This window comes from Hypanus sabinus, chromosome 5, assembly GCF_030144855.1.
Source record: "Hypanus sabinus isolate sHypSab1 chromosome 5, sHypSab1.hap1, whole genome shotgun sequence".
NCBI classification, from domain to species: domain Eukaryota; kingdom Metazoa; phylum Chordata; class Chondrichthyes; order Myliobatiformes; family Dasyatidae; genus Hypanus; species Hypanus sabinus.
The window spans coordinates 183816152-183833475 of NC_082710.1; the positions used below are offsets into that span (position 1 = coordinate 183816152).

At 48.1% G+C, this 17324-nt stretch overlaps 1 protein-coding gene across 1 annotated transcript in view; it reads right to left on the reverse strand.

Moving 5' to 3' along the window:
• atf6b (activating transcription factor 6 beta) overlaps positions 1 to 17324 on the reverse strand; it is a 127640-nt gene that overhangs the window by 33710 nt on the left and 76606 nt on the right. The window contains exons 9-10 of the mRNA XM_059971271.1: positions 15269 to 15360; positions 10670 to 10881 (exon numbers count right to left, since the gene is read on the reverse strand). Coding sequence (XP_059827254.1) covers positions 10670 to 10881; positions 15269 to 15360 — 304 coding nt within the window. The remainder of the gene's footprint in view (positions 1 to 10669; positions 10882 to 15268; positions 15361 to 17324) is intronic.

Sequence of the window (17324 nt, forward strand, 5' to 3'; positions counted from 1 at the left end):
TGCCACACGGCTTGCAGTATAGAACCCCTCGATCCCCACCCATAACAATTCAAAAAAACTATTATTTTCACTTTGAAAGAGAAGGTTGAGGAACCCAGAAGTAGTGGGGCTGCATACCCAGAATGGGGTGGCAGTGAAGCCTATCATGAGGCACGACAGTTCCTCTACTTTCCAGAAGTTTGTGTAGACTTGGCACATCATTAAAAACTTTGATAAATATCTGCAGGACGTCACCCAGGACATGCCCTCTCCTCATTGTCACCATCAGGGAGGAGAAACAGAAGTCTGAAGGCGCACAGTCAATGATTCCCCTCTGCCACCCGATTCCTAAAAGGACATCGAACCCGTGAAAAAATGCTTCCTCACAACTTTCTTCCTTGCTTTTTGCACAACTTATTTAACTTTTTAAGTTATACACACACATTTCTTACTGCAATTCACAGTTAATATTGTATATTGCAATGTACTGCTGCTGCATAACAACAAATTTCACGACATATGCTGGTGATTCTGATTTCTGTGGGGAGTATTCTAACTGGGCTGGTATGGAAATACCAATGCCCAGGAATGCATGGTCGTGCACTTTGGCAGTAGAAATAAATGTGCGGACTATTTTCTAAATGGGAAGAAAATCCAGGAATCTGAGATGCAGAGGGACTTTGGAGTTCATGTGCAGAACACCCTGAAGGTTAACTTGCAGGTTGAGTCGGTGGTGAGGAAGGCAAATGCCACGTTAGCATTCATTTCAAGCGGTCTGGAATACAAGAGCAGGGATGTGATGCTGAGGCTTTATAAGGCACTGGTGAGGCCTCACCTTGAGTATTGTGAACAGTTTTGGGACTCTCATCTTAGAAAGAATGTGCTGACATTAGAGAGGGTCAGAGGAGGTTCACGATAATTCCTGGAATGAAAGGGTTATCATACGAGGAGTGTTTGACGGGCTCTAGGTCTGTACTCACCAGAGTTCAGAAGGATTGGGGGGGGAGGGGGGAGAAATCTCATTGAAACCTTTCAAATGTTGAAAGGCCTAGACAGAGTAGATGTGGAAAGGATGTTTCCCATGATGGGAGAGTCTATGACAAGAGGGCACAGCCTCAGGATAGAGGGGCGCCCTTTCAAAACAGAGTGACGGAGAAATTTGTGGAATTTGTTGCCACATGTAACTGTGGAGGCCAGGTCGTTGGGTGTATTTAAGGCAGAGTTTGATAGGTTCTTGATTGGACACGGCATCAAAGGTTACGGGGAGAAGGCCGGGAAATGGGGTTGAGGAGGAGAGAGAAAAAAAGGGTCACCATGATTGAATGGTGGAGCAGACTTGATGGGCCAGATGGCCTAATTCTGCTCCTATGTCTTATGGAATGGAAAACTGAAAAAGTGGTGGACACAGCCCAGTCCGTCACAGGCAAAGCCCTCCCACGGATACCTTTACGTGGAGCTCCTGCTGGACGGTAAGAGTACGAAGGCATGGCCTGGACAAAGGGATACATCGATGAAGGATGCCGCTTTCCTTTGGAAGTGCTCGGTGGTGGACAGGGCTCTCCCTATGAATGACTGAGCTGTGAAGTCTTCCCTCCTCCTTTCAGTCCTGAATAAGGGTCTCGGCCTGACTGTTTATTCACTTCCATGGATGATGCCGGGCCTGCTGAGCTCCTCCAGCATTTTCTGTGTCTGTTGCTCTGGATTTCTAGCATCTGAAGAATTTCTCAAGTTAAATAAGTAAGTTCTGAGCTGGTGTTTAAAAGTGCCAACTCAATCTGCACTCTTTATAGTTTTAGGTATTGAGTTCTACAGTTTGTGACCAAAGTTCAAAAGCTGACTGGACAATTACCTTTTGAAGGAGATTATTTAAATTTAAGAGACCACCCACTGATCCTCTATTTCACTCAGTGTTGATGAAAGTAATGTAGATTCCATTCCTTATGTTTATAATATTGACTGGACTTGATGCTTCCCATGGCTCTGGGAGCCAAGTCATTGGGTATATTTAAGGCAGAGGCTCATAGGTACGTGATTAGTGTCAGCACCAAATGCTATGTGGAGAAGGCAAGATGGGGCTGAGAGGGATAATAAATTAGCTATGATGGAATGGCAGAGCAGACGATGGGGCTGAATGGCCTAAATCGGCTCTGATGTCATAAATAAATAAATAAATTCTCGGCCAGCAGAGCGAAAAGAGTGACATTTAAGACAAGCCTACTGAGGGGTGCACTGAGGAGGCGACTGCACGAGGGTGGGGAGAGGGGCACACACTGAATGGACGACACAGGGGGAGAGGGGACTGGGAATGGGGTGCACACTGAAGGGACGACACAGGGGGAGAGGGGACTGGGAATGGGGTGCACACTGAAGTGACGACACAGGGGGAGAGGGGACTGGGAATGGGGTGCACACGGAAGGGACGACACAGGGGGAGAGGGGACTGGGAATGGGGTGCACACGGAAGGGACTACACAGGGGGAGAGGGGACTGGGAATGGGGTGTGTACACTGAAGGGACGACACAGGGGCAGAGGAAACAGGGAATGGGGGTGCACACTGAAAGGACGACACAGGGGGAGAGGGGACGGAATGGGGTGCACACTGAAGGGACGACACAGAGGGAGAGGGGGACTGGGAATGGGGTGCACACTGAAGGGACGACACAGAGGGAGAGGGGACTGGGAATGGGGTGCACACTGAAGGGACGACACAGGGGGGAGAGGGGACTGGGAATGGGGTGCACACTGAAGGGACGACACAGGGGGGAGAGGAAACTGGGAATGGGGTGTACACTGAAGGGACGACACAGAGGGAGAGGGAACTGGGAATGGGGGTACACACTGAAGGGACGACACAAGGGGAGAGGGGACTGGGAATGGGGTGCACACTGAAGGGACGACACAGGGGGAGAGGGGACTGGGAATGGGGTGCACACTGAAGGGACGACACAGGGGGGAGAGGGGACTGGGAATGGGGTGCACACTGAAGGGACGACACAGGGGGGAGAGGGGACTGGGAATGGGGTGCACACTGAAGGGACAACACAGGGGGAGAGGGGACTGGGAATGGGGTGCACACTGAAGGGACAACACAGGGGGAGAGGGGACTGGGAATGGGGTGCACACTGAAGGGACGACACGGGGGAGAGGGAACTGGGAATGGGGTACACACTGAAGGGACGACACAAGGGGAGAGGGGACTGGGAATGGGGTGCACACTGAAGGGACGACACAGGGGGAGAGGGGACTGGGAATGGGGTGCACACTGAAGGGACGACACAGGGGGAGAGGGGACTGGGAATGGGGTGCACACTGAAGGGACGACACAGAGGGAGAGGGGACTGGGAATGGGGTGCACACTGAAGGGACGACACAGGGGGAGAGGGGACTGGGAATGGGGTGCACACTGAAGGGACGACACAGGGGGAGAGGGGACTGGGAATGGGGTGCACACTGAAGGGACGACACAGAGGGAGAGGGGACTGGGAATGGGGTGCACACTGAAGGGACGACACAGAGGGAGAGGGGACTGGGAATGGGGTGCACACGGAAGGGACGACACAGAGGGAGAGGGGACTGGGAATGGGGTGCACACTGAAGGGACGACACAGGGGGAGAGGGGACTGGGAATGGGGTGCACACTGAAGGGACGACACAGGGGGAGAGGAAACTGGGAATGGGGTGTACACTGAAAGGACGACACAGAGGGAGAGGGGACTGGGAATGGGGTGCACATGGAAGGGACGACACAGAGGGAGAGGGGGACTGGGAATGGGGTGCACACGGAAGGGACGACACAGAGGGAGAGGGGACTGGGAATGGGGTGCACACTGAAGGGACGACACAGGGGGAGAGGGGACTGGGAATGGGGTGCACACTGAAGGGACGACACAGGGGGAGAGGGGACTGGGAATGGGGTGCACACTGAAGGGACGACACAGGGGGAGAGGAAACTGGGAATGGGGTGTACACTGAAGGGACAACACGAGGGAGAGAGAACTGGGAATGGGGTACACACTGAAGGGACGACACAAGGGGAGAGGGGACTGGGAATGGGGTGCACACTGAAGGGACGACACAGGGGGAGAGGGGACTGGGAATGGGGTGCACACTGAAGGGACGACACAGGGGGAGAGGGGACTGGGAATGGGGTGCACACTGAAGGGACGACACAGGGGGAGAGGGGACTGGGAATGGGGTGCACACTGAAGGGACGACACAGAGGGAGAGGGGACTGGGAATGGGGTACACACTGAAGGGACGACACGGGGAGAGGGGACTGGGAATGGGGTGCACACTGAAGGGACGACACAGAGGGAGAGGGGAGTGGGATTGGGGTGCACACTGAAGGGACGACACAGAGGGAGAGGGGACTGGGAATGGGGTGCACACTGAAGGGACGACACAGAGGGAGAGGGGACTGGGAATGGGGTGCACACTGAAGGGACGACACAGGGGGAGAGGGGACTGGGAATGGGGTGCACACTGAAGGGACGACACAGGGGGAGAGGAAACTGGGAATGGGGTGTACACTGAAGGGACAACACGAGGGAGAGGGAACTGGGAATGGGGTACACACTGAAGGGACGACACAAGGGGAGAGGGGACTGGGAATGGGGTGCACACTGAAGGGACGACACGGGGGAGAGGGGACTGGGAATGGGGTGCACACTGAAGGGACGACACAGGGGGAGAGGGGACTGGGAATGGGGTGCACACTGAAGGGACGACACAGAGGGAGAGGGGACTGGGAATGGGGTGCACACTGAAGGGACGACACAGAGGGAGAGGGGAGTGGGAATGGGGTGCACACTGAAGGGACGACACAGAGGGAGAGGGGACTGGGAATGGGGTGCACAATGAAGGGACGACACGGGGGAGAGGGGACTGGGAATGGGGTGCACACTGAAGGGACGACACAGGGGGAGAGGGGACTGGGAATGGGGTGCACACTGAAGGGACGACACAGAGGGAGAGTGGACTGGGAATGGGGTGCACACTGAAGGGACGACACAGAGGGAGAGGGGAGTGGGAATGGGGTGCACACTGAAGGGACGACACAGAGGGAGAGGGGACTGGGAATGGGGTGCACACTGAAGGGACGACACAGAGGGAGAGGGGACTGGGAATGGGGTGCACACTGAAGGGACGACACAGGGGGAGAGGGGACTGGGAATGGGGTGCACACTGAAGGGACGACACAGGGGGAGAGGAAACTGGGAATGGGGTGTACACTGAAGGGACAACACGAGGGAGAGGGAACTGGGAATGGGGTACACACTGAAGGGACGACACAAGGGGAGAGGGGACTGGGAATGGGGTGCACACTGAAGGGACGACACAGAGGGAGAGGGGACTGGGAATGGGGTGCACACTGAAGGGACGACAGAGGGAGAGGGGAGTGGGAATGGGGTGTACACTGAAGGGACGACACAGGGGGAGAGGGGACTGGGAATGGGGTGCACACTGAAGGGACGACACAGAGGGAGAGGGGACTGGGAATGGGGTGCACACTGAAGGGACGACACAGAGGGAGAGGGGACTGGGAATGGGGTGCACACTGAAGGGACGACACAGAGGGAGAGGGGACTGGGAATGGGGTGCACACTGAAAGGACGACACAGGGGGAGAGGAAACTGGGAATGGGGTGCACACGGAAGGTATGACGCAGGGGGAGAGAGGATTGGGAATGGGGTGCACACTGATTCAATTCAAAGAATTTTTTAACAATCCAACAATATATTATTAGCAATCATCAAAGGGCTGAAATGTCTAAAACCAGAGGGTGTGCTCTGAAGGTGAGAAGCAGTAGGTTCACAAGTGATGTGAGGGGCTGAGTATTTTTCACTCAGAATGGTCGATGCCTGGAATTCACTGCCTGGTGTAGTGTGGAGGTTTTTAAGAGATGTGTGATAGGCACATGGATGCAAGGGAGATGGAGGGATATGTATGTGGTGTAGGTAGGAGGGATCCACTTTAGGATGTTTTAGCTGGCTTGGCACAACATTGTGGGCCGAAGGGCCTGCCCTGTTCTATCAGTAGATGAAACATCACAACAATGCACCTGCTTATCATTGCTGGCCTGAAACCAGGAGAACTGGCAGCAGCTGAGAGATCCACTACAGATTAAAGAGTGTCACAGAGCAGCTCTCGCAAAGCGCTGGAGGAACTCAACAGGCCAGGCTGCATCTATGGAAGTGATTAAACAGTCACTGTTTCAGACCGAGACCCTTCCGTAGGACTGGAAAAGAAAATGTCAGAATAAAAAGATGATGGGGGGCAGAGGGGAGGGAGGACAAACTAGAAAGTCATAGCTGAAGCCAGCTGGGTGGAAAAGCTAAAGGGCCAGAGAAGGAAGAATTTGGTTAGAGGGGAGTGGACCATGGCAGAAAGGGAAGGAGGAGTGAGAAGAGGTAACAGGCCGAAGTGGGGAATAGACTGGTGTACAGACAGCCGCCACACGGTTCTGGACGCACTGAGGTCAGGGTCCAGTGGCATGGAATGCAAGATGACTGGGGCCCCTTCACTGCTGCAACCTTTCTCTGCCTTCACTGTGTTCTGATGAATCATCATCTTCTGTCAGTCCAGCATTGAGGTCTTGGTTGGATCACTCTTTGACTGGAATCTCCCCTGTGGATTACCACCATGGTGACCGTACCAGGAGCTAGGTGCCACAAGGCTAACCTCTCGATGGCATCGCTCTCAGAAGCTCAGGAACTCACGAGGCTCCAACATGACACCTATACGTGATTGCAGCATGAAAACATGGTCTCCAATTGTCTTGAATTTGTCTACTTTCATACTGTGAATGTGGGCATGCCAGCGGCTACACTTCATCATGAGCTTGAGGAGATGTTATCAAAGCCTCTACAAATTCCGACTGGGAGAACATCCTGACTAGGTGCTCGCTCTCTGGTATGGAAGTATTAAGCTACAGGATCAGAAAAAGCTGCAGAGACTCAGAGTCCATAAGACCAAGGAGCAGAAGTCAGCCATTTGACCCATCGAGTCTGCTCTGCCATTTAATTATGAGCTGATCCAATCTCCCCTTTAGTCCCATTCCACCATCTTCTCACCATAACCCTTGATGCCCTGACTACTCAGATACCTATCAATCTCTGCCTTAAATATACCCAGTGACTTGGCCTCCACAGCTGCCCGTGGCAACAAATTCCACAGATTCACCACCCTCTGGCTAAAAATTTTTTTTCGCATCTCTGTTCTGAATGGGTGCCCTGCAATCCTCAAGTCAAGTCCTCTCGTACTAGACTCCCCCACCATGGGAATCAACTTTGCCACATCCACCCTGTCCATGCCTTTCAACATTCAAAATGTTTCTATGAGGTCCCCCCTCATTCTTCTAAACTCCCAGGAGTACAATCCAAGAGCGGACAAACATTCCTCACATGTTAACCCTCTCATTCCTGGAATTATTCTAGTGAATCTTCTCTGAACCCTCTCCAATGTCAGCACATCCTTTCTTAAATAAGGAGACCGAAACTGCACACAGTATTCCAAGTGATGTCTTACCAGTGCCTTATAGAGCCTCAACATCACATCCCTGCTCCTATAATGCATTCCTCTAGAAATGAATGCCAACATTGCATTCGCCTTCTTCACTACTGACTCAACCAGGAGGTTAACCTTAAGGGTATCCTGCATGAGGACTCCCAAGTCCCGCTGCATCTCAGAACTTTGAATTCTCTCCCTATTTAAATAATCGTCTGCTCATTTATTTCTTCTACCGAAGTGTATGACCGTACACTTTCCGACTTTCCAACCCATGAACACTAACTCACACTACTTATAAATTTTTTTAAATTTTCCTTATTGTACCTTATGTATGGCACTGTACAGCTGGCAAAAACAAATTCACAACCATATCAGTGATAATAAATCTAATTGTGAGAGTGAATAGTTTCTCATTCCCCCGCCATCAGATCTCTGAAAATGGCCCATATACACAACCTCACTGTTTTTTCTTTTTTGTTCTCTTATAGAAATATCTCTATTGTAATTTGTGGTTTATTTTATTATGTATTGCAAAGCTAACAAATTTCACAACATATGCCAGTGATATTAAACCTAATTCTGATTCAAGACAGGTCAAGACAGACTTTAGCAGTCAAATCTACTATTATGCGATTCTTGTTCCAAATCTCACATCTCCACTCCAATATTTAACCTCCATTCCAAGAAACCAGGTGTAATCACGAATCCTGCTTCTCCCTCCATTGTTTCATCAACCCAAAACGTGTAACTTTTTCTCTGTGCCCAACATACTGCGTATTTCCATCACCCGCAGTTTTCCAGAATCCACCGAACACAGACCAGTACGGCACAGGAAGAGGCCCTTCAGCCTACAATGTTGGGCCAAACCTATTACATCAGTAATGAAATGGGCAACCTGACAAATCCCCTTTGTCTACATCCTTCCATTTCCTCAGTTCATGTGCCTAAATGTCACTTAAAGTCCCTAAAGTGTCTGCCTCTACCACCACCCTAAGCACCCAGCACTCACTGTGCAAAAAAAACCTTACCCATCACATCTCCATTGCAATTACCCCTTCTCACATTAACGCATGGTCTCCGGTATTAAGACATTTCAACCCTGAGAAAAAGGTATTATCAGTCTACTTTGTCCTTGCCTCGCATAATCTTATAAACATCCATCAGATCTCCTCTCAGCCTCCGCTGCTCCAGACAAATAACCTGTTTGTCCAGCCTCTTGTTAGTTTCAGATCTGACCTTTGCATCTTTGTTCATTAAACTTGTGCCCAGTTCAAACCTGACAAGGTGAACATGGAACACGTACTGTGATGTTCAATAAATAGAAATGACCATGAGACACAGGCGCAGAATTAGGCCATTCAGCCCATCAAGTCTGCTCCTATGTCTTATGGTCACTTTATCATGGCTCGTCCTAGATCCTACTCATCCCCATACACCGGCCTTCTCATCATATCCTTTGATGCCCAGACTGATCAGGAAACTATCAACTTCCGCCTTAAATATATGCACGGACTTGGCCTCAACCACCGTCTGTAGCAGAGCATTCCACAGATTCACTACTCTCTGACTAAAAAAAATTCTCACTGACTCTGTTCTAAAAGGTTACCCCTCAATTTTGAGGCTGTGCCCTCTAGTTCTGGGTACCCTCCATCATAGAAAACATTCTCTCCACATCCACCCTATCTAGTGCTTTTAACATTCGGTAGATTTCAATGAGATCCCCCCCGCATTCATCTAAATTCCAGTGAGTACAAGCCCAAAGCTGCCAAATGCTCCTCATATGTTAACCCCTTCATTCCCAAAATCATCCTCATGAACCTCCTCTATATTCTCCAAGAGCAGCCTGACTAGTGTCTTATAAAGCCTCAGCATTAATTCCTTGCTTTTATATTCTATTCCTTGAAATAAATGCCAAAATTCCATTTGCCTTCAGTAAAACAGACTCAACCTGTAAATTAATCTTTTAAGAGTCTTACACGAGGACTCCCAAGTCCCTCTGCACCTCTGATGTTTGAACCTTCTCCCCATTTAGGTAAAAGTCTGCACTATTGTTCCTTTTACCAAAATGCATTATCATACATTTCCTAACACTGTATTCCATCTGTCACCTGTTGCACATTCTTCCAATCTAAGTCCTTCTGTAATCGCATTGCTTCCTCAGCACTACCAACCCCTCCACCTATCTTTGTATCATCTGCAAACTTTGCCACAAAGCCATCAATTCCATTATCTAAATAACTGACAATGTGAAAAGTAGCGGTCCCAATACTGATGCTTGAGGAACACCGCTAGTTACTGGCAGCCAACCAGAAAAGGTCCCTTTTATTCCCACTCACTGCCTCCTTCCTGTCAGCCATTCCTCTATCCATGCCGGTATCTTTCCTGTAATGCTAAAGGATTTTATTTTGTTAAGCAGCCTCATGTGTGGCACTTTATCAAGCGTCTTCTGTAAGTCCAAGAAAATGACATCCACTACTTCTCTTTTGTCCGCCCTGCTTGTTACTTCCTCGAAGATCTCCAGATTTGTTACGTAAAATTTCCCTTCACAGAAACCATGCTAACGTTTACTTATTTTATCATTAGTCTCCAATACCTCGAAACCTCATCTTAATAATGGACTTGAGCACTTTCCCAACCACTGAGATTAGGCTAACTGGACTATAATTTCCTTTCTTTTGCCTTTCTCCCTTCTTAAAGAGTGGAATGACATCTGCAGTATTGCAGCCCTCCAGGACTATGCCAGATCAAGTGATTATTGAAAGAATATGACCAATGCATCTGTTGTTTCTTCAACAACATTTTTCAGGACTCTGGTATGTAGTCCATTTGGACCAAGAGACTTATCCACCTTAAGACCTTTAAGTTTGCCAAGCACATGTCTCTTTGTAATAGCAATGGCACTCACTCCTGCTCCCTGACACTCACAAACCTTTCACACTGCTCGTGTCTTCCACAGTGAAGACAGATGAAAGTATGCATTAAGTTCATCTGCCATTTCTTTGCCCCCCATTACTACCTCAGCAGCATCATTTTCCACTGGTCCGGTATCAACTCTCATCTCCCTTTTACTCTTTATGTAAATGATTAAATGTTTAGCATCCTGCTTTATATTATTGACTAATTTGCCCTCATTTTTCATCTTATAGCTTTTTCAGTTGCCTTTTGTTGGAGTTTAAGAGCGTCCCAATTCCCAAAAAGCACCATCCAGGAAGCAGGCAGTCAGCTGAGCTGAATGAGTGTGGTACCTGAATCTGTCCTGCCGCCTGAAATCCTTTGTTGCCTGCTGTGCCGGACTCTCGGTGACCTGCTCCTCTTTGAAAGTAAGCAGGTGTCGCCGCACGTACGTGTCATCTTGCTGCTTGTGGACGAGGTCCGTCTTCTTCTCTGTGATACTGGCATGGAGCAGACAAAAGTAACAGTGGTAATTGGAACCGCACACGTCAATCAGCTGCAAATCACTTTCTCCATGCATCATTCACAACCACGAGACAACACCATAACACCAGAAGGCACAGGAGCAGAATTAGGAAATTCAGCCCAATGAGTCGCTCGGACATTCCATCATGGCTGACTTATTATCCCTCTCAACCACATCTCCCTGTAACCTCTGACAACCGTCAACCTCCACTGTAAATATACCCAATGACTTGGCCTCTACAGCTGTCTCTCTCAATGGTCTCCATCTGCTCTACAGCCAAAAAGGCTTATGGCACAGAGTGAGGCCAATCGGCCCATCGTACCTGTCTCAGCCAAAGGAAGGATATTGACTCTATAAAGTGATTTCACTGACTGCTACAACACTGTACTACCATCTTTGGTCTTTGTTACAAATAAGCTTGGTAAGTGAATTTTCAGAACTCCCCCTCACCTCAGGCCTGAACAGTTTATTCCTCATTCTGCCACTGCTGCTGTAGGCTTCCAGACCTCTCAGGTAGGAGATGCATTGGCTGGGTCCCTTGAGCATTTAACTTCTATGAGAACTTTTAAAAAAAATCTCAGACCTCCTCATAAAGTAAATTTAACTTTCAGGCTGAGTTGGTGGAAAACAAATACAATGTTAGCATTCATTTCGAGAGGACTAGAATATAAAGGCAAGGATGTATATTTAATAAGACACTGGACTGCATTGGGAGTACAGTAAGCAGTTTAAGGTATGCTGCCATTGGAGAGGGTCCAGGGGAGGTTCACGAGAATGATTCTGGGAATGAAAGGATTAACACTTGAGGAGTGTTTGATAAGCCTGGGTCTGTACTCACTGGCATTCACAAGAATGGGGAGGGGGGAATCTCATTGAAACCTATTGAATATTGACAGGCCTAGAGAGAGTAGATGTGGAGAGGATGTTTCCTACAGAGGGAGAAGCCTTGGATCAGAAGGCACATAGAGAAAAGAGAGACGTTAATTTTGAACAGAGGCGAGAAGGAACTTCTTTAGCCTGTGCTGTGGATATATTTGCAGCAGAGGTTGATAAACAGCTGGGAAATAAAAGTTACAGGGAGAGGGCAGGAGAATGGGGTTGAGAGTTATGAGTCAGCTGTGTTGGAATGGTGGAGCGGACTCAATGGGCTGATGGTCCAATTCTGTTCCTTTGTTTTATGGTCTTAAACCTGCCATACTACTCTGTCTACTACTATTTATGCCACAAAATTTGTGAGCAGTAAATGAGAATGCAGAGAACACTTTATCTGGAGTTCAACAGTCGTGAGGTAGTGTTGCAGTTCTACAAAACCCTAGTTAGTCCACACTTGGAACACTGTGCTCTGTTCTGGTCATCTTATTACAGGAAGGATGTGGAAGCTTTAGAGAGGGTGCCAGGATGCAGCTTGGATTAGAGAGCATGTGTACTGAGGATAGGTTGAGCAAGCTAGGGCTTTTCTCTTTGGAGGAAGGGAGGATGGAGGTGGCTTGACAAGGTTTTGTTTTTAAACAAGGGAGTGCCGGGTGCATGGAACACGCAACAGGGGTGGTGTGGTAGAGGCAGATACATCAGGAGCAGGCACATGGATGATCGAAAGTGGTGGGCTCTGCAGGACTGATTGATCTGACTGACAGTTCAGCCGAATGGCCTGCACTGTGTTGTAATGCCCCATGGTCACCGATGAGGGGATTATTCATGGGAACTGTTTGGGACATCTGTTATCACGTCTCTCCTCTCTCAGTGATTTCTGAAAGCTTGTGCTCTGTTTGTTCAGGCACGCCACATCTGGCAGTGTGACGCAATACACAGTTTAAGGACTGGAGCACATCTCCCTGTCTCAACACCTGAGGTACTGGCTGCTATCTGAATTAACCCTTGCAAAGCTGAAGCAATTTCCAGGTCTGCACTCCAACAGTAGAACTGTTAAATCTTAGAATGTAGAAAAAGGCCATTAGGCTGTTTGTGTCTGTGCTGCTGGCTCTTTGCAGAGTAATCCAGTCAGCCCTGCTCCAGCGCCCTATCCCCCTACAAGCTTGCCAAGAGAATCACTGGGGTCTCCATTCCCCACCTCCGTGACATTTAAACCATAAGACATAGGAGCAGAATTACACCATTTGGCCCATCGAGTCTGCTCTACTATTCCAACTCAAATTCCTGTTTTCTCCCTGTTATGTCCTTACTAATCAAGAACCTATCAACCTCAATAACTTGGTCTCCACAGATACACCAGCATCTGGCTAAAGAGATTCTTCCTCATTTCTGCTCTAAATGAACATCCCTCTACTCTGAGGCTGTGCCCTCTGATCCTAGACTCATCACATCCTCTCCACGTCCACTCTATCTCGGCCTTTCGGTATTCTATAGGTTTCTTCTAAACTCCAGTGAGTACAGGCCCAGAGCCATCAAACCATCCTCATACATTAACTCTTATCATTTCTGGAATTGTTCTAGTGAATCTTCTCTGGACCACTTCCAGAGAAATTTACCAGGAGTGCTGTGGACAAAGGGCCCAAAGCATTGTTGAGGATCCCTACCACTCATCCCACAGTCTCTTTGACCCACTACCGTCAGGAAGGAGGTACAAAAGTACCAGGACCAGGACTGCCAGACTGGGTAACAGCTTCTACCCTCAGGCTGTGAGACTGATGAATACCCTGCCATCACTGAGGTCTCATCACTAGGACACTGAGTTGTTTACTATTTACCGGTGCTGTGCGCAACATGCAGTTTGAATTATATTTCATTAGCACTTGTGGTAATGTTGTGTTTTATGTGCTGTGTGTGATCTATGTACTGTGTGTGCTATGTGGTCTGGAGGAACGTTGTTTTGTTTGGTTCTTGACCGTTTCATAGAAGAACAGAAATGGGAACTTGCAGACATCCTCATCGATGCCTTGACACCATTTGCCCTAATTAGTTGAAAGTAAGTTCATTATCAAAGTATATATATGTCACCATATACAATCTGGAGATTCATTAGTTAGGTCCATATCCCTCCGTCCCTTTCCAATCCTCGTATGTCCCCACACCGTATTGGATCAATTGTGAGAATGTGGCAAGTAAACGTGGCCAACTGATCATACAGTGAATCGACTGGGCGTCCAAAGTGTGAAAGGCCTTTCTTTCTTTGTGCGGGCTTTCGAGTTTGATGTTTTCATTTCAGCAGGCCCGGGTCGTTGCTCTTGCACACTGCAGCTTAACGAGACTCAGTAAAAACATTTAATCCTCCTACTCCATTGTCATTCTTGCTCCATGCACACATAACCTGCACCTCCTCTCCGATGAAAGCAAGGAGGATAGGTCACATCTTGGTTGCTGGGAGTCCAAGCAGCACCTTTCAAAGATGTCCTCAATGGTGGGGATGCTAGTGCCTCAGACGGAGCTGACTGAACTTACAACGTTCTGCACCTTTTAAGGTATGCATTGCTGCCACAAGCAACTTTGTCTCATGTTCTTAGGGAAAGAAACCATTGATGCTTCAGGTTGTGATCTCACAGGACAATAAATGCAAATCATAACCACCAGATTCTGCAAATGCTGGAAAAACTGAACCACACACACACAAAGCCACAAGCACATCCTCAGAAGGCTGGCGTCATTCAATGTTTGTAGTGAGATGCTGAAGATGTTCTATCGGTCAGTTGTGGAGAGCGCCCTCTTCTTTGTGGTGGCGTGCTGGGGAGGCAGCATTAAGAAGAGGGACGCCTCACGTCTTAATAAGCTGGTAAGGAAGGCGGGCTCTGTCGTGGGCACAGAACTGGAGAGTATGACATCCGTGGCAGAGAGGAGGGCGCTGAGTAGGCTACGGTCAATCATGGAAAACCCTGAACATCCTCTGCACAGCACCATCCAGAGACAGAGAAGCAGCTTCAGCGGCAGGTTGCTGTCAATGCAATGCTCCTCAGACAGGATGAAGAGATCATTACTCCCCAACGCCATTCAGCTCTACAATTCAACCACCAGGGGCAAGACATGTTAAAGTGCCAGGGTTAGGACTGAGCTTAAGTTACCACTCAATGCACTTTAGTAAACTATTTAAGAACTTTTTAAAAGCTAGTTATTAATGCTTTTTGGGAGGGTGATTTTAGATGCATATCATATTTATACTGAGTTAAATACTGTATGTAATTAGTTTTGCTACAATAAGTGTATGGGACACTGGAAAAATGTTGAATTTCCCCTTGGGGATGAATAAAGTATCTATCTATCTATTTATCACACACACGCACATACTCACACACACGGTGCTGGAGGAATAAACGACTTGCTAAGTAAATGCAACCGCTGACCGGCCATGACTTTAACCTCCACCACTAGGTGAGAGACTGCTCTAAACCGGAGTTTCACAACAACTTTCTCACCTGGCTGGTCCAAAGGTGAACGCGACGAAGAGAAGGAAGGCCATCACGCAGGCTGCTTTCCGATTACCGGATCCCAGCTTCAGTTCGGTATTCTGAAAAATTGGACATGGAATAATTTGTCAACACAACCACTGTGGTACACCCAGTACACACATGTAAAGCAGAACATTGTTACTCCAGATAGGATCCAGCACAAAACAAAAACAGAATGATAAAAACACAATAAATATAAATATAGCTTATTATACAGCGGTTGATAGTATGTCCATAAACTGCTTGGGGAAAGGAACTGTTTTTGAGTCTAGTGGTCCTGGTGTGAACGATACGTAGCCTCCCCCCTGATGGGAGAGGGAGGAACAGTCTATGAGCAGGGTGGGCGGGATCCTTCACGAGGTTACAGGCCTTCTTCCTGCACCTTTCAGTATACATGTCCTTGAAGGCAGGTAGGCTGGTGCCAGCGATACACTGGGCAGTTTTGACCACCTGTTGTAGGGCCTTCCTGTCTGCTACAATGCAGTACAGTGATGCAGCTTGTTAGCCTCCTCAGATAGCAGAGGCCACAATCCATGTCCCTCTACCGTACCGGACGCAGTGATTCAGATTGACGGGTTCACTATATGCCATCAGGAGTCTCTCAAAAGCAGAGGTGGAGTTGTTTGCCTCAAGGATCACTTGGTGCACTGTTGTTCCAATTCCAGATACAGGTGTATTTTTACCACAATCAGTTGAAACACTGAATCAATTGCACACAGTGATCTCCATTTAACTAATTATGTGACTTCTAAAACCAATTGGCTGCACTAGTGATGATTTGGCATGTCATATTAAAGGGGTGAATACTTAGGCAATCAATTACTTTGTGTTTTATAGTTGTAATTAATGTAGATCACTTTGTGGAGACATGAGTCTTTTTCTGTCCATCAGTGTCAAAAAAAAAGCACCAAAAGAAATACACTGAGATTCAATGCTGTAAAACAAAAAAATGTAGAAACTTCCAAGGGGGTGCAAACTTTTTATAGGCACCGCATAGTCCACTTCAGGCCAATGTCAAACAGGCTCTAAATGATCTGAGCAAAGTTTTTTTTTCTTTCTCTCTCTGCCCATTCTCCATCTCCCTCTGGTGCTCTCCCCTTCCCCCTTTCTTTCTCCCTAGGCCTCCCGTCCCAAGATCCTTTCCCTTCTCCGGCTCTGTATCACTTTCGCCAATCACCTTTCCAGCTCTTGTAGCTTCATCCCACCCACTCTGGTCTTCACCTATCTCAGGATGCTGTTTATTAATAACACCATCATTCCCACAATTCTGATTGACAAATTACAGAACCTGGGCCTCTGTACCTCCCTATGCAATTGGATACTCAACTTTCTAACCGGAAGTAGACAATCTGTGCAGATTGGTGACAGTATCTCCTCTTTGCTGACATCACTGGTGCACCTCAGGGATGTGTGCTTAGGCCACTGCTCTACTCTCTCTATACCCACGACTCATAGCTCAAATACCATCTATAAATTTACTGACAATACAACCATTGTTGGTAGAATCTCAGATGGTGACGAGTGGGCGTACAGGAGTGAGATACGCTAACTAGTGCAGTGGTGTCACAGCAACAACCTTGTGCTCTATGTCAGTAAGATGAAAGAGCTTATTGTGGACTTCAGGAAAGGTAAGATGAGGAAACATGGACCAATCCTCAGAGGGATCAGAATTGGAGAGAGTGAGCAGTTTCAAGTTCCTGGGTGTTAAGATCTCGGAGGATCTAACCTGGTCCCAACATATTGATACAGCTATAAAGGTGGCAAGACAGGGGCTATGTTTCATTAGGAGTTTGAAGAGATTTGATTTGTCAACTAGAACACTCGAACTTCTACGGATGTACCTTGGAGAGCATTCTGACAAGCTGCATCACTGTCTGCAACTGGGCAGTGGTGGGGATACTGCACAAGACCCAAACAAGCTATGGAAAGTTGTAAAGTTAGTCAGCTCCATTTTGGGCACTAGCCTCCGTAATATCCAAGACATCTTCAAGGAGTGGTGCCTCAGAAAGGCGACGACCGTTAT